The sequence below is a fragment of the Oryzias latipes genome, chromosome 16 (assembly GCF_002234675.1).
Source record: "Oryzias latipes chromosome 16, ASM223467v1".
Classification (NCBI taxonomy): Eukaryota; Metazoa; Chordata; class Actinopteri; order Beloniformes; family Adrianichthyidae; genus Oryzias; species Oryzias latipes.
Genome location: NC_019874.2, coordinates 32415927 through 32439213, shown reverse-complemented (window position 1 = coordinate 32439213; position 23287 = coordinate 32415927). Strand labels below are relative to the sequence as shown.

The 23287-nt window shown below is 52.0% G+C and overlaps 1 protein-coding gene across 3 annotated transcripts; it reads right to left on the bottom strand.

The window, feature by feature from the left end:
* Positions 1-84: 84 nt before the first annotated feature.
* On the bottom strand, positions 85-23248 carry dennd4b (DENN domain containing 4B). 3 transcript variants are annotated; one of them, XM_020701885.1, is made up of 30 exons: positions 23116-23248; positions 19794-19881; positions 16738-17073; positions 16290-16545; positions 16152-16221; positions 15915-16084; positions 15525-15766; positions 13422-13488; positions 10637-10695; positions 9927-10071; positions 9423-9598; positions 9255-9355; positions 8967-9182; positions 8665-8810; positions 8457-8590; positions 7637-7751; positions 7119-7325; positions 6306-6434; positions 5994-6153; positions 5228-5383; positions 4950-5160; positions 4600-4879; positions 4321-4425; positions 4072-4247; positions 3308-3449; positions 2999-3238; positions 2502-2598; positions 2269-2431; positions 2134-2192; positions 85-1366 (listed from the first exon to the last, which is right to left on the bottom strand). In XM_020701885.1, the coding sequence occupies exons 3-30, from the start codon at positions 17064-17066 to the stop codon at positions 1221-1223; spliced, it is 4497 nt and encodes a 1498-aa protein (XP_020557544.1). In that variant the 5' UTR covers positions 17067-17073; positions 19794-19881; positions 23116-23248; the 3' UTR covers positions 85-1220. The 3 variants fall into 3 exon arrangements, with proteins under 3 accessions (XP_020557544.1, XP_011471655.1, XP_011471653.1); XM_011473353.2 differs by having other exon boundaries at positions 6009-6153; XM_011473351.2 differs by lacking the exon at positions 19794-19881.
* Positions 23249-23287: the final 39 nt, after the last annotated feature.

Here is a 23287-nt window from a genome sequence, read left to right as displayed (position 1 = left end):
CCTTTGAGGGGATTGCTGTCTTAAAACATCATGAATCGGACCGCCACCTGCTCCGGTTCTGGTTGGCTGGATAAACAGATCCAGTTCAGTTTCAGAACAGTCGTTTTATTCTGTTTTCTTAAAAAACAAACATGTACACCTGAAATCACAGCCAGAAATAAATAACAGCAAACTCAGGGTTTGGTTCTGGTCGGACCCGGCTGCTCTGAGCGAAGGCCAATCCAACCAGAGCAATGAGGAGAGACAGAAAACTTCAACACCATCAGTGCAGGTCCAACAGAACCGCAAATGCTCAGACCATCCAGAAAGATGTGAGAGGAGGAGTCATGACTCATGGGGAGGAGTCATAACTCATGGGGAGGAGTCACGAATAATGGGGAGGAGTCATGACTCATGGGGAGGAGTCATGACTCATGGGGAGGAGTCACGAATAATGGGGAGGAGTCATGACTCATGGGGAGGAGTCATAACTCATGGGGAGGAGTCACGACTAATGGGGAGGAGTCATGACTCATGGGGAGGAGTCATGACTCATGGGGAGGAGTCATGACTCATGGGGAGGAGTTAGATAAAAGGTGATCATCAAGAGAGCGTTGAGGGAGTTAAAAAGGAACTGAGCATGCTCAGTGGAGATCTTCTGGTTCCGAAATGACATCAATAAATAAACTGTAACAATTTAACAGTAAATTGTTGTAGTTCAACAGGAAGTGATGTCACTACATCATCTTCAGACTTCCTGTCTGGGTGGAGCTTCGGGACTCTTCATGCAGGTTCTGAGGAGGTGAGAAGGACAAACCGGTCTCATATTTACAGAATGGGGGCTCAGTCTGACCGCTCAGTCCACGATGGAGGCTCTGCGTGACCTGCAGGAAGGTCAGGGAGACCAGGAGAACTTCAGGGAGCTGGCAGAGAGCCCCCGCTTTGGGGTCTTCAGGCGGCTGGCAGGTGAGGAGTGGACTGCCTTCAGAGAACCTCTTTCATCTCTGATATGCAGAACAAAGTTCTGTTCAGCGGAAGCTTCAGGAACCAGAACTGTTCCCAGGTTTGAAGAAGAACGATGCTCCGGATGAGAACCTGGTCTGGAGAACCAGAAGATGGTTCTCAGGATGTAGAGTCCGTCTCTGAGCATCACATCCGGTCCAGGACCCCGTGTCCCACCGAAGGGCCGGTGTTGGAGACTGGGGGGTGGTGCCCCAGCTGCCACTGTCCCCGAAGACCTCTCAGCACTCCAGGGGGGGGTGGAAGCTGCGCCGGCAGTCGATGGCTTTGGTGCTGGGGGGCAGAGCCCGCTTCTTCCGGAGCTCGTCCTGACTCATGGCGCCGGCGAGCCGCGAGCACGCCGCCTTATACTTCTTATCAAAGGCCGCTGCAAGTAGACACAGAGGGACAGTCAGAGGAGAAGCCCCGCCCCCTTCCTCATAAAAAAGTTAACCGCCAGGTGACCATGGTGACATGGTGGTGTCACCATGGTAACACAAGATAGCTGTTAAGTCTGCCCCCCTCAGAACCAGATGGACGGTTTACCTGAAACCACCTCGTTTGGTACGACTTGACCTACTAACTAAAAATGTACTCAATAAATAAATAAAAAAGAAACACCTGCCTGTGAGCTGATGCTTTTGATTGGCTGGGGTTAAACCCCGCCCCCCTTCTACATCTTTAAAGCTTCCATTTTTTCATAAAGCCTCAGATCCTGTGGGAGGGGCTGAGCTTTGGTCCGCAGCATCGGGTTGGCCGGCTGTCATGTCAATCAAAAGATGTAGGAGGGTAAAAACGTCGGAGGCTTTTATTTGATGTTTTTAGATTACAAATGGGTGTGGTCTTTTGATTGACAGGTGATTGTTAACGTCTAACTTAGCTAAACTGAGCGTGCTCCGACTGTTTGAGGAGACCTTGAGGTCGCGTGATGATGACCGACAAATATCTGCACCGCCGTGTCACATCGCCACTCGACGGGCTGCACTTTGACGGTCGTTAACTCTGACGGGTTGTGGATCGGCTGGCTCTGCTGCAGCCTTTGTGGGCGGGACTTATCGTGAACATCGGTTTAGACGTCCCGGGCGCTCTGCAGAAACTCTTCATCAGCGTCTGCTGTGCAGAAGCTGCTCCTCCGGTCGGGTTCTCGGTTCTCACCTACGTGGTCTTTGCCCATGGCGGCCAGAGTGAGGAAGAGCAGCTCTCTGTACAGACTCCTGTCAACACAAACAAACATCTCGTTTCCACAAACACCTGCACTGCAGCCGACTAAACCTGAACCTCCACGCTGACCTCTGGATCCGGGGAGAGCCCTGCTTGGCGAGCGTCTCCAGGAAGAGCGTGACGGCCTTGTGCACCTCGTTCATGCCCACGTAGCGCAGCATCTCCTCCAGGAAGGACAGGCTGAAGGGGTGGTTGTGCCTCCTCCAGCTGTAGATCCTCATGGAGGCGCCGCCTAGGAGGGAGACGGGACATTCAAGCAGGTTCTGTTCGGGTCCCGGGTCCGGTTTGAATGAAGCACTTACTGTGGATCCTCCACAGGATGTAGAGGGGAGGCCACTGGTCCGTGTCTGGGGTCAGGGTGTCCCACAGGAGGCGGATCCTAACCGCGCAGGTGTCCAGCTGGAACATCAGAGGGGATTTTGGATCAGCACCAACTTACCCGGGTCAGACACCTATGTCTGCTTCCTTCACAACCCGTCTGTCCTGCATCTGTTGAAATCTAGTCTGGACCTTCATGTCTGCGGTTCTGGAGGTCGGACCTCGTTCTGGTCGGTGTCAGACACAGCAGGACTTTTAAGTTGGGGAACCTCCTCCTAGAAATTCCAGTTTCCCCAGCAGCCCGGTTCTGGCCTTCCAGTCAGAACCGGGCTGCTGGACCTTTAAGGGTCTCTAATGGGTCAAACTTCTGCGCCGAAGACCGTCTAGTTTACTCCTGACGGTCTGTTGTTCCACATCAGAACCAGAACTTTTCGGTGAGCTCAGCGGAGGATCTCCTCCAGAATGAGGAGCGGCGGCTGACCTGGCTGAGCGTGCTGACCAGCGGCGAGCTCCTGACCATCTGCAGGAGGTTGCAGGGCAGGCCCAGTCTGTGGAAGAACCAGACCAGGTTCCAGAAGAGGATGGAGTGGTTCTCCAGGAACTGCGGCTGCGCCAGAACCGCCTCGCCCTCGTTCTCCAGGAGGCTCTCCAGCTCCTTCCTCAGAACCAGGGGGCTCAGGTAGGCCACCGTGACCTGAGGAGTCCCGCCCATCGACAAGCTCTGAGGAGGGGGAGGAGTCAGTCAGTGACAGCAGTGGGGCGGCGGTGGGTGGTGTGGGGGGGGTCTTACCGCGGTGGTGGTCTTGCTGGTCTCAGAGCTGGAGTCCTCGCTCAGACCGTTACACTGGGCCTGCTGGGGGGGCTCGGGGCCACTGGGGGGCCTCACAGCGCTCTCCACCTCGTCCTCCAGGTTCAGGTTGCCGCGCTCGGTACTGAGGAAGAGGAGGAGTGATGAAGCTGCGTCCTACTGCTGTGGTCACAGCAGATTCATGCACCGTTACGTCTCTGTGTTCTGGTTCTACTTCCTGTCTTTGGGTTTGAACCTCCGCTCAGGGGAGCAGCTGACGGACCGGGCCTGTTCCGGTCACGGGTCGTGGTTCTGCTTGTGAGGCCTCTAAAGCTTTTCGCGTGGACCCGTGTCAGAACAGAACTTCCTGATCCGACACACACCATGTGATCCTCTTCAGGATTTGGGTTCGGTTCTTCTGGATCGTTTCTGTCAGAACTTTGCTCCGGCGTCTCTTTGGAAGGGTCAAAGTTCAGACTCCAGGAGGAACCAGCTACAGGTGTGTTTGACCAGGAGGGGGCGCCGCAGACACATTTACAGACAGAATGTTCTGTTTGATGAGTGGTTTTGATTTGGATTTTTGGGTCCAGGTCGTCTAAACTTCAGATTTAAATCAAGTTCATGGTGTTTAGGTGGGGGTGCAGTTCCCTGAATGACCACTAGGCTGCTGGACCAGAACCATGACAGTTAAAACCGTTTCTGTCGTCTAAAGAACATAAAATCCCCAAACCAAACTATTTTCTGGGTCATCGCGGCGGCGCTCAGACCTGCTGACGGGTCCGAGGTCGCAGATCTCGGCGTTCAGGAAGGGCACGAAGGGGGCGGAGCAGAAGGGGCAGGAAGAGTTGAGGTTGGAGTCGTCGGACGTCCATCCCGCCATGATCTCCTCGTCGTAGACCAGAGAGTTGCAGCTGCGACACAGCGAGCAGCTGGACATCAGAACCTGCAGATCCAAGACAGCGTCAATGCCGGCGGGTCAGAACCGACCCGAACGGCAGCAGAACGCCCCTCTTTACCTCCATGCCCGCCCCCTCCTGGTTGGAGTCCCAGGATCTGCGCAGAGGGAACACTGGAGTGGGCGTGTCTAACAAGTCCAGGTCACTTCCTACAGACAGCGAGCTCTGAGGAGAGAGAACAGGAAGTTAAAGCCTACCCACTTCCTGTTGGAGACCACAGATCTGTCTTAACGTGTGGGCGGGACTGGATGTGACAGCGTCCGGTCTGAGGTGGTCAGACATGGCATGTGCCCCGCCCCCTTTTTTAGGTCATTGCTCCTCATCAGGGCGGAGGCTCACCTCTGACGTGGCGTTGACCAGCCTCTCCTTGGCCTTCAGCAGCGTCTCAGCCACCTGAGCTTTCCTGGACTGCCTCTGGTCCGACACCCTTCGCCCGATGCCCCTCCCTCCTCCCGGGCGGCGGTCATCCACACTGGCTGCTCGTCGCCCCGCCCCTTTTTTGGTTGGTGTGAGGAGCTGCTGCAGCTTCCCTGCCAGCCCCCTGCTCGGTGAGGACACGTTGTTACAGTTTTCGTCCACCGCCGTCCTCCTGGCGGCGCTCTCAGACAGGGGTGGGGGTCTGCAGGTCAGAGCAAAGCGGTCAGGCTGGGGGGGGATCGTGGCGCTGAGTAACGGCTGAGGGCACCCACCTGCCGTCTGCGTCCTCCGGCTCGCAGGAGCTGCAGTCGGCCTCTGCGCAGTCTTTGTAGAAGGACGAGAGGCAGACCTGACTGCGAGGAACCACCGCTCCGCCGGGGGGCGCCGTGGAGCCGTCCCGCAGCCCCAAAGGAGGTTTCTGGGAGGCGGCGCAGCCGTTGGTGCCGGCGTGGGGAAGAACGCTCCGCCGGGAGGGTTTGGTTTCTGTAAAGGGGGGGGGGGGGTCAGTTCCAGTGACATCGGTGAGGAAGAGGAGGAGGAGGAAGCTTACTGTCGGCGGGCGGCCTCATGCTGCTCAGGCTGCTGCTCTTCACCAGCGGGCCGCTCAGAGACTCGTGGCTGGAGCTCTCGCTCAGACCGCTCCAACTGGACTGACGAATCAGAGCAGAGTGGGGGCGGAGCCTCAGATCCTCAGCAACCACGGAGTCTTTGGGACCAGCAGAGAGACGATGACATCATTATCAGCAAAGTTTATAGAATGGAAGCTAAAGGCTGAAGACCCCACCCCCCACCCCCACCGCCATACGACCAGCAGGGTGCTGGGCTCAGCCAGAACTTCGGGTCAGAACCACATGTCTTTGTGTGATCTGAGGTGGACTTCCAAAAGGCTCACCGAGAAGCGGCACTGATCCACGAGGAGAAGAAGAGTTTCTGCTTTGATCAATAAAAACACCAAGATCTCAAAGACGTCCTGAAAAAAGCTGGAGGAGGCGGAGCTAAAGATGCTGAGGTTCTGTTTGGGACCAGGATGGATCACTGGATCCATCAGAGGATCAGATGTTCTGGAGATCCACGCAGGGAGGCAGATGGAGAAGAAAAGAGGAAGAAAAGCGAGGATGATGATGGCGAAAGGATGCTGAGGGTGGAGCTACAGGAAAGAGGAGGAGCAAAGTGGAGGTTCATGGATGGAGGAGGACGTGAGGGGGGAGGATGCAGAGGAGCGGGTCAGAAGGAAGTGGGATTTTGGCAGTGGCGCCCCCTACAGAGAGCATCTGGATCCACAAACATCTGCAGAGATCAGAGAAAACCCTCCAAACCTGAACACGCCTGACCTCCTCTGGAGCCCCCGGAGCCGCTCTTCTCCCGCGCTCTGATTGGCTGTCTGAACTGGGCCACGGCCAACAGGACGTTGCGCAGCTTGGCCCAGCGGAGCCGCCCGCCCTGACTGGTGGAGGGCCACTTGCTCTCCAGGATGGCCTGAGGAGGACGGAGCGTCAGAAAACCAGCAGCCGCAGCAGACATGACCACCAGGATCAGGAACATCCGGACCGGGAGGAACAGTGTGGAGACCCGCGGGTCCTGGTAGCACCGCTGGTCGTGTCAGGCGCCCGATGGGGGCGGAGCTGTACCTTGTTGTAGTAGCCGTAGGTGATGGTGTTGGGGGTGATTCCCGCCTTCTTCATCTCCAGAAGAACCCTGACGGCGAGGACCGGCTGGCCGTACTGACCACACAGCTGCATCAGGATCCTGTAACACACCTGCAACACACACACCTGTCGCTGAAGTTCTCCTCCAACAGAACCCCCACCACCTTTCAGATCAAGAGTCTTCCTCCTGCAGACCTCTTCAAGCATTTTTGCCGGGATCCTGGTTTTACCGGTCCGAACCCGGATTCAGAGGCTTTTATGGGAGCAGAACACCTGCATCTGTTTAAACAGCTAAAGACATCGAACCGCATTGCATTCTGGGAGGCCCCTGGTGTTTGCTGGTTTTACCTGGCACCAAAACTCGTACTTCTAAGATGACAGGTGGGTAACACTTTATTTTGCAGGGTACAAAGGGAAGTGCTTCCCTCTTCTTTTTGGATTTCTTTTCAAAATAAAAGGCCCCTACAGGTGACCTGCATTCATGGGAAGTTCTGCCGTGGAAGAATGCTTGAACATTTTCTGAGCTTTTGTGTAATTGGCTCCTCAGAACTGTCTCCACTATCTGCACAGTCCTGCTACAGTCACGCAGCATCGTCTTCACCATGCGGTCCTTCAGGGATGAAGATGCTCCTCAGCCTCCAAGTCTTCGGTGCTTCTTGGTGAAATGATCACAGTGACAGACTTTTATTTTGAAATCAGAAGATGTTCTTTGTGTTCTCCTGACTCTTAGCTCCGCCTACTTCAAGCTTGATTTCCTGGAAAAGGAGGCCAGAGCACGGAGCCGGTCGGTCTCACCTCGTCCGGCAGAACCACCTTGCGGTTCTCCATGTGTTTGAGGACCTCGTAGGCCGTGTGCAGCGCGCGGACCTTGGCGGCCTCCGCCCGCACGAAGGTGGGCAGGTAGATGAACCACAGGCCGTAGCAGTGACCCAGGAGACACTTGGACCACATCTCTGGCACCGCAGAGTACTTCTGGGCTCGCTTCTGGGCCAGTTTGATCTCCTGGAGACGCCAACAGAAACAGAAGAAGGCCTTCATCAGGAGGTCTTCCTCGCTCTGAGGGAACCCTGCAGCTCCTGAATTCTGAATGACGGCTGAAATATTCATAAAGATTCATAAAATTCAGATGAGAAGCTGCTCTTCCTTCAGAGGAACCGGGTCACAGCGGAGCTGGGAAACTACCGGGAACCAAAGCAGAACCGAACCATCCTGCTGTCCAGGTTCTGAAAGAACCGCTCCGGAAACAGGTATTTTAACGGAACCCCCAGTCTGTGAGGGGGGGTGACTGCCTCCTCCCGCCGTGACCACGTTACCTGTTTGGTGCGTCGGGGGGCGGGGCTGCTGGGGGGGCTGCCTTTGGCCGGGACACGCAGCCGGTCATGCGGCCGCTCCAGGAGGTCCGGGTTCAGGACGGGGAAGGTCTCGTAGCTGAAGAAGAAGAAGAAAGTGACGAACCAAACGGACAAAAACATCAACCGACGAAACTAAAACCCTCGTTGATTATTATGGGATGGCCATAGGACCTACGGCTGGGTGATTTTCACATCTTACCACAATCTGGGAAAAGAAAATATTTTCACCAAATTTAACAGGGGTATCGCCAACTTAAGTCTACAACCAGCACAGACGTTTCGTTGACCTTTGACCTCAGGAAGAAGCGGTCATCTTAAAGCACCCTCAGTCCCAAATTCAAAGGATTTTCATCGACTGTCTTCTGACTTCTTAATGTCATTTTTCCAAATATTTGGAATAAACGGCGGAGCTTCTGTTGGAGGATAAACAGAGGATCTGTCCGGTGTCCCCTGGCAACCATAATGCGTCGTACATCAGTTTGTCACATGCAGATGACAGGCAGAAGGGGCGGAGTCTGTCACATTCCATAAGGCGTGTAGCGGCCGGGTCAGAGGCGGGTGGCGAGGGCGGTTAAAGGCGGCGGTGAGAGCCGGCAGCGCATGCGGGCCATCAATGCTTTCATTTCAACTATAATTATGTCCGTCAGAACGGCTGTGGATTTGTGTCATTAGGCTCCGCCCTTTTGATTTTTGTTTATAGGATAAACGCCATCACTCATCTGGAGTCATTTGCATCTGGTACCTGTCCTGGAAGGGACGCAGAGAGTGGGAGGGGTCTCACCTGTAGAGGGCGGGGCATTCAGAGCCGTCAGCCTCCTGCGGCTCCTCGGGGGGCATGATGAAGACGGTGTGCTCTCCACTGTGCGTCTCCTCCAGATCAATCAGCCTCACCTCCTCCGGCTTCTCCACATCCACCTGATCACAGGGAACACCTGTCAGCAGCAGGCGGGGGCGTGTCACTCGCCCTGTGGGGGATCAGCCCCTCCCACCTTCTGCACGCACTCGTCAAAAAACTCCAGGCAGGCGTGGCGGTCGCTGACGAAGGAGCACTCCTGGATGAACTGTGTGAACATCTGAGTCTTGGTCAGCTGGGCGTAGAACTTCTGCTGCGTCCGATCGCGAGACTTCAGGAAGCCTGCAGAGGGCGACACTGAGCATTCACCAAACCACACATTTCATCCCGGTTGAACTGAAATGTCTGCGGGGAAATCATTTGAACTTCTGACATCATCCACAGGCGGATTACGACCCCCCAAGCCAGACCGTGCTAGTGTGTGAGCGGAGGGCGCACCCTGCAGGTTGAACAGGGAGCTGCAGTCTGTGGCCGTGTCGGACGGCGCCTGCGTGATCGGCAGCAGGAAGGCGCGGTATCCTCGCAGCAGGCAGCTCATGAAGCGCAGGAAGGCCTCCTGGATCTCCAGCTCCAGCTGCTTCTGACGCCTGTAGATCTGGTCGTAGTCGGTCAGCAGGAACTCCAGCGTCGCCTCCTCCAGGCCGGGACTGCAAACTGCAGGAGGAGTCAGAAAACACACGACAAAAACGCCAAGGGGGGGTCTGTGGGGCTCCTGATGTCACTCACTGCTCTGGAGGGTCTTGTGGAGGCCGCTCAGCGTGTTAAAGAGAGTCTTGCCAGGTTTCCTGGGTAACGATCGCCATGACAACAGCTTTTTATCGTCTGACCTGAGACACAAAACACAGAGTCCAGACGGGCTCCAGAACAGCGGGTCCACAGCAGAACCGGACTCACTGGAATATGGTGTTGGTGTCCAGGTCAACGCACACCACTTCCCCGGGGGGGTCGTACAGGTCAAAGTAGCTGGAGTGGACGCCAACGATGAAGGGCATGGGCGCCAGCAGAACGTCGGCCATCTGCAGCGGGCACAGAGGGATGTAGGGACACGGCCAGCGCAGCGGGAACGTCATCTGCAGGCAGAGAGAACTGAGTCTGTAGTCTGTAACCACCCAGGGGACCCCAGCCCCACGAGAACCCCAGCTTCATGGAGAACAACAGTCTCAATGAGAACTTCAGCCTCACGAGAACCCCAGACTAATGGAGAACCACACTCACAGGAAAACATCTTCTGACTGACATGACGCTGAATTTTCCATGACACTGGGGTTCTCCAATAAAACTAGGATCTCCAACGTTCTCCGGTAAACACGGAGACATGAACATGTTTTTGTCACACATGCATGACAGTCGGACATCAGCACAGACATGACGGCACGGTTCCACACGCGTGTGGCTTACAGAGACGAGCGCCTCGCTGACGGCGGTCAGGACGTCGGGCCGCAGCGAGTGCAGCAGCAGCTTGTGTTCGATGAGGACGGCCAGCAGCAGCGTGCAGGTGTTCTCCGGACCCAGGTTCTGCAGCAGCTTCAGGAAGCTGGCACCGCTGGATGACACAAACACACCGCTTTAGACCCCGCCCACAAACAGCTGAGCAGTGTCATGTGATCAGAGAGGAAGTGTCCCATAGACGCCTCATCTCCTCCACTGACGGCAGGGAGACAGAGGTGAAGGGAGCCAAAGCTGGGTCTCATGTTCCAGTGATGCATGTTCACACTGCACCAGCAGGGAGGGGCTTCTCCTTCTGTTCACTCATGTCCGCCCCCTACAGGCTTGGTGTGAGATGTGAAGCGGTGATGATCTGCAGGCTTTTTCTTTCCAAACAGTTAAAGGCTTGAATTCCAGCCGGACACAGTCATCGATCTCTCCTTCGTGGTCGATTTACGTAGGATTGGGAGATAATAGCCCACTGAACAATCCGATACTATCTGTTCATTTCCAATGTTCAATGGCGACGCATTTTTTACGTAAAAACTCGCTTAGCGCCGCATGGAAAGCAGAACCTCAAAACGCGCGTTTACATAGACGGTCCTTTGGACGTGGACGCCCTTTGGACGTGGACGCGCTGCGGTTCATGATCACTACGAGGATCCACAGGTGAGGCCACTCACCTGAGAGGGAGGGGCGAGGACACAGGCTGGCACAGCAGCAGGTTGTCGTATGGCGAGAGCTGCAACACAGAACAGCATGGCATGAAGGTTCTGGAACGTTCCGCCCTTCAACCTCCTGTTTCTGCTGAGCTACCTTCTGGAAATACTTGTCTCATGTCATCACATTTCCCTGGATTGACTCATTCTAAGAAGAGCATGCTTCACAAATTTGAAAAACGTCGAGGAATCTGCTCCGAGATGTTATCAAGGATGGCCATGTACAGATTTCTGTATCGCACTTGGGGATCCTGCAACTGGGTCAGACGGCGCTTTCTCATGGGCTCATCTGGTGGTTCTGATGTCAGATCTGCTGTTTTGGCATAAATGGCTTGGAAACCCCCCCCTCTGACCTCTCTCTTTGACAAATGCAAGAAGAGATTCAGTTCTGTTCTTGCAGTAAAGAACATCCATCGCCCTCTAGTGGACAACATCAAAGACCACATCAGTCTCAGAGAAGATGTGTTCATGTGTGTACAACAAGAACACAAACTCAAAATCGTGCAGTTTCACCCACGACGCTAGCCTAGCCTACTAGCGTTATATGAATGAATGAATGAATGAACGATCTAAAAAATAATCAAACTCTGTAAAACTGAAACAAGGAATGTGGTGTAGGATTGTGTGAAATGTATGATGAAAATCAAGCAATTTCTCCAAGCAAATATCAAAGAAATAGGTTGCAGCAGTTTTTATTTCGACTGAACTTGAGAGATCCGCGATGGGACTGAGAACAGCTTCAGTGATTCCTTATGGGACAGAATGGCTGTCAGTCAAAAGGAGGTGCAGTCTTTCCACAGACCCTCCAATCATCACGCAGAAGCTCGGAGTCCGGGCCAGCCCACTCCCCATTCACCCCCAGAGACGCTGAGCGTCCGTGGGCGGGACATAATCGCAATGAGCGTCTAGTTTCGAAGCGCTGAAAAAAACTGTTCAAAGCAGCCCCATTGAAGTCGATGGACGCTGGGCTTTAATAAGGAAATGCACTGATGCTGCAGGAATGAATGAGAAGGAAATGGAGTCAGCCGACCTGCTATGTGTGACTGATTCTGAACAAACTCGTCTTTCAGATGAACGTTTTCTAACCCATTTTTAATCAATAGAATTTTAATACAATAGTACATATTTGACCATTAATTTGTGACGACATAAGGGAAGCCAAACTTCCCACTGATCTGAAGATACTAAAGCTTCTGTCACCAAACCTCCTGTACTGACTAATCATGACCTTATTTTCCTACTGCAACAAAGATTATGTCATAAATTCATTTTGTTTATTTTTAGGAATTTTTCATATTTGAATATTGATCAGATTTGGTCAAAAATCCTCAATAGCTTTGAAGATGCTGTAGTTACTGACACAAAACTTCCTGTACTGACTAATCATGACCTTATTTTCCTACTACAATAAAGATTCTGTAAAAAAAAGTCCCCCGCTGACTCACCAATAAGACATAAAAGTAAGAATGATCGATGAAAATCAGAAAAATATCATAAGATCAGCCTGGCTGCTTCGCCTACCGGATTTAGCTCCAAGCTCCTAGCATTACAAACAAGGATGTGAGCAATATCCCGTCATGCTTCACGCTACCCAAGATGCATTTTGACCAATCACCGTGTCCCTGTAACAGCAGTGTAACAACAAGACCAATGATTGGCTGTTCGAAATGCATCTTGGGTAGTGTGATGCATCTTAAAATAAATCAATCTGATCTCTAAACATCCTCCGTGTCTTCAATGCAATGCAATGAGACACACACAGACAGAAACGTGAAGGGATCTGCTGTAAATTTATGACGTGAATAACAGGATAAATGATCGGCTAGTTAGTTAGCATGTAGCCTACTAGCCTTTGGATGTTAAGTGACTGCTAAAAAGTATGTTAGTAAAAGACAAGTCCTGAATATTATTATCCCTATTCGACCCTAAACTACAATATCAGCTGGTTGTCTGTCTACCGTCCAGCCAGCTGCCTGAATGCCGGCATGACAAGCAAAAGAGCTCTGCGGCAGAGCTACGAGGTATGTCTAGATCTGGACCTCCCTGTCCTCAAAGGCAAAAGACTTTCCTTGGAGGACAGGGAGGTCCAGATCCAGGTCCAGATCCAGGGAACGTCGCTGGTTTGAGAGTCTGGGAAACCGTCTGTGTAACAACAAAATGTATTAAAATCAATGCAAACATCCTCAGCTTGACAACCGGCATCGTTATGGAGTGGTGAAACCCGGGACGGTGTATTCTGGGACGGTGTAGCCCGGGACGGTTTAGCCCGGGACGTTGTAGCCCGGGACGGTGTATTCTGGGACGGTTTAGCCGGGACGGTTTAGCCCGGGACGTTGTAGCCTGGGAAGGTGTAGCCCGGCTGTTAGAGGACTTTGGCGGCCATAAAAGGACTGAAACTCTGGGGAGGAGGATGTCTATCTCTGTGGCTCAACCGTTGGACAGAAGCCGCTCGCAGGAGACGCCAAACGTCTTTAAACTACAAACTTTGTCCAAGAAAATCACACAGGTTTAAAGATTTGGCTAAAAACGACATAATCTGAATTAAAAGACCTCTGGGAACAGATCAGAGGAGAATCGAAGCGGGACTTTAAATCTTAAAAAGAGACAACAAGCGTTTAGAAACCACCGAATCCGTCCTGCTGCCGTGTATCAGGATTTATTCTCCTTGTTTGGTGAAAAGCTTTTATTGTGAAAAGTTGTAACGGTTGGTTTGGTGGTTTCTGGGTCTGACGTTTCGGGCGGGCCGTACCTGAACCAGAATGCGAGGCCGCTGGGGGGAGGGGAACGGGACGTTGTGCATGAAGCTGGAGATGTGTCTGTGGAGAAAGAGGAGGAAAGGTCAAAGAAAGGGGAGGTCAAAGGTGGAGAAGGTCAAAGGTGGAGAAGGTCAAATGAGTAGAAGGTAAAAGGTGGAGAAGGTCAAAGGTGGAGATGGTCAAAGGAGGAGATGGTCAAAGGTGGAAAGGACAAAGGTGGAGAAGGTTAAAGGTGGAGAAGGTCAAAGGTGGAGAAGGTCAAATGAGTAGAAGGTCAAAGGAGGAAAGGTCAAAGGAGGAAAGGTCAAAGGTGGAGAAGGTCAAAGGTGGAGAAGGTCAAATGAGTAGAAGGTCAAAGGTGGAGAACGTTAAAGGTGGAGAAGGTCAAAGAAAGGGGAGGTCAAAGGTGGAGAAGGTCAAAGGAGGAAAGGTCAAAGGTGGAGAAGGTTAAAGGTGGAGAAGGTCAAAGAAAGGGGAGGTCAAAGGTGGAGAAGGTCAAAGGAGGAAAGGTCAAAGGTGGAGAAGGTTAAAGGTGGAGAAGGTCAAAGAAAGGGGAGGTCAAAGGTGGAGAAGGTTAAAGGTGGAGAAGGTCAAAGGAGGAAAGGTCAAAGGAGGAAAGGTCAAAGAAAGGGGAGGTCAAAGGTGGAGAAGGTCAAAGGTGGAGAAGGTCAAATGAGTAGAAGGTAAAAGGTGGAGAAGGTCAAAGGTGGAGATGGTCAAAGGTGGAAAGGACAAAGGTGGAGAAGGTTAAAGGTGGAGAAGGTCAAAGGTGGAGAAGGTCAAATGAGTAGAAGGTCAAAGGAGGAAAGGTCAAAGGTGGAGAAGGTCAAAGGTGGAGAAGGTCAAATGAGTAGAAGGTCAAAGGTGGAGAAGGTCAAAGAAAGGGGAGGTCAAAGGTGGAGAAGGTCAAAGGAGGAAAGGTCAAAGGTGGAGAAGGTTAAAGGTGGAGAAGGTCAAAGAAAGGGGAGGTCAAAGGTGGAGAAGGTCAAAGGAGGAAAGGTCAAAGGTGGAGAAGGTTAAAGGTGGAGAAGGTCAAAGAAAGGGGAGGTCAAAGGTGGAGAAGGTTAAAGGTGGAGAAGGTCAAAGGAGGAAAGGTCAAAGGTGGAGAAGGTTAAAGGTGGAGAAGGTCAAAGAAAGGGGAGGTCAAAGGTGGAGAAGGTTAAAGGTGGAGAAGGTCAAAGGAGTAGAAGGTCAAAGGAGGAGAAGGTCAAAGGTGGTGAAGGTCAAAGGTGGAGAAGGTCAAAGGAGGAAAGGTCAAAGGAGGAAAGGTCAAAGGTGGAGAAGGTTAAAGGTGGAGAAGGTCAAAGGTGGAGAAGGTCAAATGAGTAGAAGGTCAAAGGAGTAGAAGGTCAAAGGTGGAGAAGGTCAAAGGAGTAGAAGGTCAAAGGTGGTGAAGGTCAAAGGTGGAGAAGGTCAAAGGAGGAAAGGTCAAAGGTGGAGAAGGTTAAAGGTGGAGAATGTCAAAGGTGGAGAAGGTCAAATGAGTAGAAGGTCAAAGGAGTAGAAGGTCAAGGGTGGAGAAGGTCAAAGGTGGAGATGGTCAAAGGAGGAAAGGTCAAAGGTGGAGAAGGTTAAAGGTGGAGAATGTCAAAGGTGGAGAAGGTCAAAGGAGGAAAGGTCAAAGGAGGAAAGGTCAAAGGTGGAGAAGGTCAAAGGAGTAGAAGGTCAAAGGTGGAGAAGGTTAAAGGTGGAGAAGGTCAAAGGTGGTGAAGGTCAAAGGTGGAGAAGGTCAAAGGAGGAAAGGTCAAAGGAGGAAAGGTCAAAGGTGGAGAAGGTTAAAGGTGGAGAATGTCAAAGGTGGAGAAGGTCAAATGAGTAGAAGGTCAAAGGAGTAGAAGGTCAAGGGTGGAGAAGGTCAAAGGTGGAGAAGGTCAAAGGTGGAGATGGTCAAAGGAGGAAAGGTCAAAGGTGGAGAAGGTTAAAGGTGGAGAATGTCAAAGGTGGAGAAGGTCAAAGGAGGAAAGGTCAAAGGAGGAAAGGTCAAAGGTGGAGAAGGTCAAAGGAGTAGAAGGTCAAAGGTGGAGAAGGTTAAAGGTGGAGACGCTGAAAGGAGGAGACGCTGATCAAAGTGGAAAACATCACGTTTGTGCACTTACTTCTCCAGCGGCAGGACGTGCGGTCCAGAGATGGAGTATCTGTAGATGAAGGTCAGAAACTTCTGGAAGACGGTGAAGAAGGGCCAGTGGGAGAGGACGCAGATGCTCTTCTTCCCGTGGACGCTGCGGCTGCCAATGGGCCGCCGGTCCACCACGCTGAGCAGGCCCAGCCGGACGCTCTGCCGCTCCGACAGCAGCTCCCTGGAGAACGACTCGTAGAACTGGAGGGCGGCGCCATAAACCTGCAGAGGGAGAGAGGAGGTGTCCTGAAGTTACTCTGCTCCCCACAGGAGGAGACCCATGCAGGATAGCGGAGAGAAGGAGGAAAACAGAGGAGGACAGTGGAGAACAGACGTGTTCAGACAGTCATCTGGGATTAGCCCCGCCCACCTTGTCCCCGCAGGCGGAGGTCAGAACAAAGGTGGAGAAGACGGGCAGCTGGTACTTGGTGTTCAGCGGCCAGCTCTCCACAGACACCCCCATGGGCAGACAGAAGACGGGCACGGACTCGGGCAGGGGGAAGGCCTCCAGGTCCTCCTGCGGGTACCGGCTGATCAGACCTGCAGCACAGAGGTCACGTTGGAAGCGCTCCAGCTCAGGTGAGTCTGACAGAGACCAGGTACGCACCGGCCTCGAACAGCAGCGCGTTGGCTTTGGCCACCGCTCTCTTGAAGCACAGGAACAGAGCCGGACCCCACTGTAGACACACAACCGCACCTGTTAACAAGCTCCTCCCCCTCCCCCAAAGGGCCAGCCGCTCCTCACCATCCCTGTGTTCAGGTTCTTGTTGACCCGGCAGAAGGTGTGCGGCGCCACCTCTCCTTTGCTCGGCAGCAGCAGCGCGATGTCAGTGACACCCAGCGTGTGCAGGCCCTGGGAGTCCGTGGCCCGCCGGTACGTCACGAAGACCCGGTGGGCCGTGGGGGCGCCGCCCGAGCTCAGGCTGGCAGAGCGGCTGTAGGGTGTGGTCTCGATGACGTACCAGTTTGTCTTCAGCTGGTCCTTCCCCTCATACAGAACCCTGCCGGGAGAAACCAACGCTCTGTGGTCATTGGTTAGAGGGGCTTACCAAGAAAACCATCCCAACTGGCCCCCATGCCATAAACCCAACCCCGCCCAAATGAAACAACCCAGCCCCATAAACCCAACCCCGCCCCATTAAACAGTCCACAAAAACCTCCAACTGGAACCAGAACCAGAGGGGAGGTCTCACCCAAGGTCCACGATAGGCGGCTTGTCCCACCCCCGCCGGTAGCACAGGTACAGGTGGGGGTTGTTCAGGAGGCTGGCGCTCAGCTCAGCAGAGTGACCCCCCAAGGTCTTCTCGATGCAGGTGAAGCCCTCGGGCACCTCCTCCCCCAAACCCCGGGAGATCACCACCAGGTCCGTCACCGGCTCTGCGGCCCGCGCCGCCGGCGAAGATGACGCAGAGGACGAAGACGAGCTCCGCCCATCCTCATCCAGAGGCCTCCAGGCCCCCGTGGGGTCAAGTCCTGCCACAACGAAGTAGTCCACCAGTTGGGGGCAATTCTCCTCGGCCATGCCTGCACTGTGGGGGGGAGAGGGGGGGGTTTTCTGAGGTCACATGACCGAACATTGACGCGAAGAAACAACAGAGAGGATAGAGATCCTCCACACAGGGGGGGGAACCACTGAGTACTACTGAATACTGCCGAGTACTAATGAATACTACTGAGTATTACTGAATACTACACAATACTACTGAATATTACAGAATACCACTGAGTACTACTGAATACCACTGAGTATTACTAAATACTACTGAAAAACTCAGTGATTTCAGTACTTTCCTGAAGCTAACTCAGCCTCCTGGAGCTAACCGGGTGACCCAGCAGAGGAGCTGTTTTGTCCCTTCTGGGATCTATTACTGGAATAGTTGACAAACTTGTGACAAAACAACTTCTGCTTTGACCTGCAGAAACTCAAAGTAACAACCAATTCAGTAAGACCTGGATATACATGTGCCACCACTTCTACCCCGAGATCTACCAAAACTACTAGAGATCTGCCAGAACTACCAGAGATCTACCAAAACGACCAGAGTTTTACCAAAACTACTAGAGATCTACCATAACTTCCATAGATCTACCAGAACTTCCAGAGAACTACCAGAACTACCAGAGATCTACCAAAACTACTAGAGATCTGCCAGAACTTCCAGAGAACTACCACAACTAATAGAGATCTGCCAGAACTACCAAAGATCTACCAGAACTACCAGAGATCTACCAAAACTACCAGAGTTTTACCAAACTACCCGAGATCTACCAAAACTACCAGAGGTCCACCAGAACTACCAGAGATCTACCAGAGATCTACCAGAACTACCAGAGATCTACCAGAACTACTAAAGATCTGCCAGAACTACCAGACATCTACCAGAACTACTAAAGATCTGCCAGAACTACCAGAGTTTTACCAAAACTACCGAAGATCTACCAAAACTACCAGAGATCTACCAAAACTACCAGAGTTTTACCAAAACTACCATAGATCTACAAAAACTACCAGAGTTTTACCAAAACTACCAGAGTTTTACCAAAACTACCATAGATCTACAAAAACTACCAGAGATCTACCAAAACTACCAGAGTTTTACCAAAACCACCAGAGATCTACAAAAACTACCAGAGATCTACCAAAACTACCAGAGTTTTACCAAAACCACCAGAGATCTACAAAAACTACCAGAGATCTACCAGAACTACCAGAGTTTTACCAAAGTCTTGTTATGGCTTCAATTTATATAAATCAGATTATTTGACTTATTCCAGGTCCTGAGGTCAGAACCGGTCTCTTAAGGATTTTAGCTCATCACGATTTCCAAGACTTGCTTAACAAATCCAATGAAGACGCCGACATTAAATGTTTTTGCAACTAACTAGAACTAAAAATCCTTTTCAGTGTTGTTGGGTCTTAAAGCCCTCCATCTGCACCAAAAGACTTTAGGTTTGTTGAAACATCTCGTGTCCAAATGATGTCATACCAAGCTTCTAATGGCTGGGGGTCTGAACTGGGTCTGGTTCTGATGAGCTCAAATCTTCATCATCATCGCGTTCAGGTAGGGCTCGGGTCATCCGAGTATCCGAGAAACCCCAAAAGTCTCCTTTGATTGATTAGCTTTGAACAAATGAGCCCCACAGGTTTGGGGGTCTTTTGTAAAGACCCAAGTGATCACTGTGGTACTGCTGTGTGTAGAAATACCTCAACTTAACCCAGGATAGTTTGAAAAAGTAATGAGATGTTCTTCAAAGGAAAACAGAAAACTGGATCCATATTGTAAATAAAGGAATATATCTTGGTTAAATAAAGGCTATATATTATTTATATATATATTTATATATATATAGAGAGAGAATTATTTACTCGGGACTACTGAATACTACTGAATATTTATGGTACTACTAAATTCTACTTAATACAACTAAGTACTACTGAGTTCTACTGAAAACTACTGGGTATTACTGAGTTCCAAATAGTATAGGAGTATTATTGAGTTCTATACAATATTGTTGAGTATTACTGTGTGTTCTACTAAGTACTTCTAGAGACTTCTAAAAAGTACTACTGTACTAGTAGTATTGCATATTTGGTCATGCTCAGTAGTACTCTGTAGAAGTGAGTATTACTAAGTATAGCCAATTCCACTTAATTTTACTGAATTCTAATGAATTATACTAAATACTTGTGAATTCCACTGAATATTACTATGTACTACTCAGAATTACTGAAAACTATTACATTCAACTGAAAGCTAGCAAATTCCACATTTTACTGAGTACTACTTAATTCTTCTGAGTACTACTGAGTACTGCTGAGTAATACTTAATTCTGCTGAGTACTACCAAGTACTGCTGAGTACTGCTGAGTATTACTGAGTACTGCTGAGTACTTCTTAATTCTGCTAAGTACTACTGAGTACTGCTAAGTACTACTGAGTACTGCTGAGTACTACTGAGTACTGCTGAGTATTACTGAGTACTGCTGAGTACTACTCCTGTTTATGTCATTCTTTACTACGACAGAAGAAAATGAAGGTCTCTCATTCTCTCTCTCTCTCACGTCACTCGACCTCATATTTCTGAACTGGCTTTCTGTGGCCAAACTCCGCCCACTGTACACGGTTCCCACGGCAACATCATCTCCACCTTCTGCTTCACCTGTGCTGCTCTCTGACAGACGCAGTTACTCAGCTCCGCCCCTAAAGGCGTTCCTGACGGCGTCCGCGTGTTGAAGGTGAGCGCTCACCTCAGATGTCGTCTGCGTCAGCCGATCCGCCGCGTCGGCATTATTTCCTTCCTTCTCTGGAAACCGGAGCGAGGACAGCGGCGCTCCCCAGCCAACCACAGCGACAGATGTCAGGAAACAGGAAGCACCGCAGCGAGAGGGTCAAAGGTCAGCCGACACACAGGAAGTGGCTGCCAGCCTGCTTCCTCTCCGCTGTGACTCCCTGGTGACACAGCGGCGAGCGGCAGTACGCTCACCTCTGCTTCAGAACCACCAGAACCACCAGAACCAAACCCCCCCCCGTAAGCTCTATGAGAAGACAGCGACCCACCAGAAGATCCGCAGGAGCTTCTCTGAACCCACAGAACCAGAACCAAACCCCAAACCGTCAGGAACGAATCAGTCCGGTCCAAACGCTCATCAGTCTCCGAGCAGCTTCCTGGAAACAGCTTCACGGACGGCGGGAAACCCGCAGCGCCGCCGTGTGGGCGTGAACAGAACAGCAGGAACCCAGACTGGTCCGGCTTTGGACTCATGTTCACGGTTCGGTTCTGATGAGGACAGCCTGAAACCAGCCAGAGGGATGAAGAGGAGGAGTGATGAAGAGGAGTGACTCCATGACGCAGACCTTCAGGTTTATCCCCCCCCCTCCCCCCCTCCTAAAACAGGAAGCAGCTGATTTCATCAAACTGACTTCCTGTTCAACAGCAACCATGAAACAGTGGAACCACGCCCCCACCCTCAGAGAAGGTCACTCTGTGTCACTGCAGTCGCAGCCGCAGCCGCAGCCGCAGCAGACCGTAGACATGCAGCCCAGAACCAAACCCAGGACAAACTAGAGGACCACAAACGTTCTAGCAGTTCTGAACAAGTTCTAAGCAGAACGCAGGGGTCAGGAGGAAGAACAGCATCTGGACCCGCCGGTCCTCTGAAGACGCTCCTCCCTTTGGTTCTCCTCCTCTCTGTGGAGGTCCGTCAGCTGAAGTGCAGGAGCACAGAACCTCAGGGTTCTCCAAAGCTGTGACATCGTTCTGCTAAAACCGAGAAACCAGAAAGTCAGAACTATGATGTTCTGACAGTACCGGTCTGTAGAACCATTCATCCTCCTCCTCCGGACCCTTTCAGGTAACGCTGGTGGCTCCACAACTCACAGCCGTTTCCATGGCAACAGCTGTCAATCTGACGGCTACGCTCAGATGTAGAGACAGAAGAAAACAGGAAAAGCAGAGAGGAAGCGGAGCGTCGGCTCAAAGCGGCATCTTCACCAGAACCAGAACCACTTTCAACAGGAGCGCCTGCATCATGTCAGAACCAGAACCCTCATGTCTGACCTTCACGCCCCCTCATGGTTCTGAACGAAGCCAACAGGCGTGGAGACCAGAACGTTTCTCCAGGATCCAGCAGAACCTGCCGATCTTCCAACCTCTGTAGATCTTCTATCCACAGCAGAGCCGGGCTCGGATCATTGTTCTGTTCTGACCCATTTCTGTCTAATTAGAGAACCTGTAGTTAGTGATTCTCCAGAACCTTCAGCTGTGAGGAGAACACTTGCTTAGCAAAGTTCTGCAGAGAGACTGTCCAAGGCTTGAAGCTGCAGCTTTAGAACCAGCAAAGAAAGTTCTGACCGGTTCTGAGCTTTAGGCTTTTAAGGGGTCCAGTCTTACCTGCGGCTGACAGAACTTCTGACCGCGATGGACGGAACCAGGATCCCAGAAAACAGCGTTCAGCAGGAACCGCAAACCTAGATTCCTGTCCTCTGAGGAGACATCTCCGCTGACCGAGCCGCTCCGGGTTCCACAGAACCTCTGAGGGCTCTTTGTCTCTGGACGTCATGGCAACAGGCCAGTGACATCACTGCATGACATGACATCACTGATGTCATGTCAGAATCCATCACACAGGTTCTGGGGCAGACTGGAACATGGAACTAAATATCTGAAGCCTAAAAGGTCAACATAGCCTGAGGCCCGCGTGGTCATGTGACGTCACTGTGTCGCCCATCCCCCACAGCGCCCCTGCAGCATCACACACCTGTAGAAACGGCATCTACCTGTGTAACCATAGCAACACATGGCGCCGCCCGTCGACCCGCATGTACGCCCAGGAATGATGTTTAGGATGTTTATCAGATGGGAAAAGTTCCCGTTCAGGTTCATACCTGCTGACTGACTGACGGCGTGGAAAACCCCACCTGTCTGCAGTGGGCGGGGCTTCCGGAACCCCAACACCACCAGAGAAGGGCAGCTGCTGCGAAGAGACACAAGCACACAGGCCGTGCTCCTGCAAACAGCTGACAGGAAGTGTGTGAAAGGTCAGAGGTCAGAGGTCCCACAGATTCATCCGCTGCTGAAAGTAGTCCCAGTGAAATGCGAGCCTCAGACGGGCGTCCTCCTGCAGTGACACGCCACACGTGTGTGCAGGGGGGGCCCTCCTGTGTGCCAGTGCTGAGTACCCCCCCAACCAAAAAAAGAGGGGGGGGGACTCAGACTGGACCAGCAAAGGCAGCCCTGCTATCACCATTCCCAGTGCATGCTGGGAAACAGGAGGTTTTAGCTACAAAGCTAACGTCCATCTGCAGAACCCGGCATGCTGACGCACCAGAACCGCAGAAGAACCAACTACCTTCTCAAAATGCTGCAGGTTCCTCATGAAGATTCTGGTGATTTGGGTTCTGTTTGGGTTGACGTTCTGACAGAATTTGGACCAAATAAGGTTCTGACTGTTTCCACAGGGAACCTTGTATGGTGGGGTCCTGGCGGTTCTGGGAGAACCAGAACCCAAACCACAGCTTCAGGAACCACCTCTGAGGAAGCCTCACCTTCCACTCAACGGGCTACCTCAACTCAGCCTCCTGAAAGACGTTACCATGGAAACCGGTCCAACTGCAGATCCAGAATGAGTCCCATCAGTTCACAATCACACACACCTGATGACGTCATACGGAGCTAACACAGGCCCGAACAGCAGCGGGACCCCTACTTTCATTACCGGACAGGGCTCTGTGACCCGCAGTCTACACACAGAACCAGAACCGGAGGGCGGAGTCTCCGATTCTGTTCAATAATAATGCGCTGTTGGTGTTTGTAACAGTCCAGATTCTAAGCATAACCTGTTCCTGCTCGGGTTTCATTTCCAGTCCGGTAAATGTCCCGAGTGGACCGACGCCGCGTCAGAACTGAATCAACCTAAAAAAAAAAATAATGTTCGGTCGGAGTTTGGGGTTCGGTTCTACCACCAAGAGTGGAGCTGCATTTGTCCGATTATGGGTTCACCGACGTCGTCTCTGCAAGCCGAGCCGGAAGTCTACTCTGCACGCGCTCGCGACGGTACCCACGGTTCTGACCTGGTTCGTTCCGCGCGCCTCGAAGCTTCATGGTCACGGAACCTCCATGTTTGCCGCGAGCTCCAGCTGGCGCAGCGCGAGGCGATGCGAGTGCAACAACGCTGCGGGCCGTTTCCGCTTTACTTCAAAATAAAAGCAGCTTGGCGGAAGTTTTGTCGCCCAGTTTGAACAA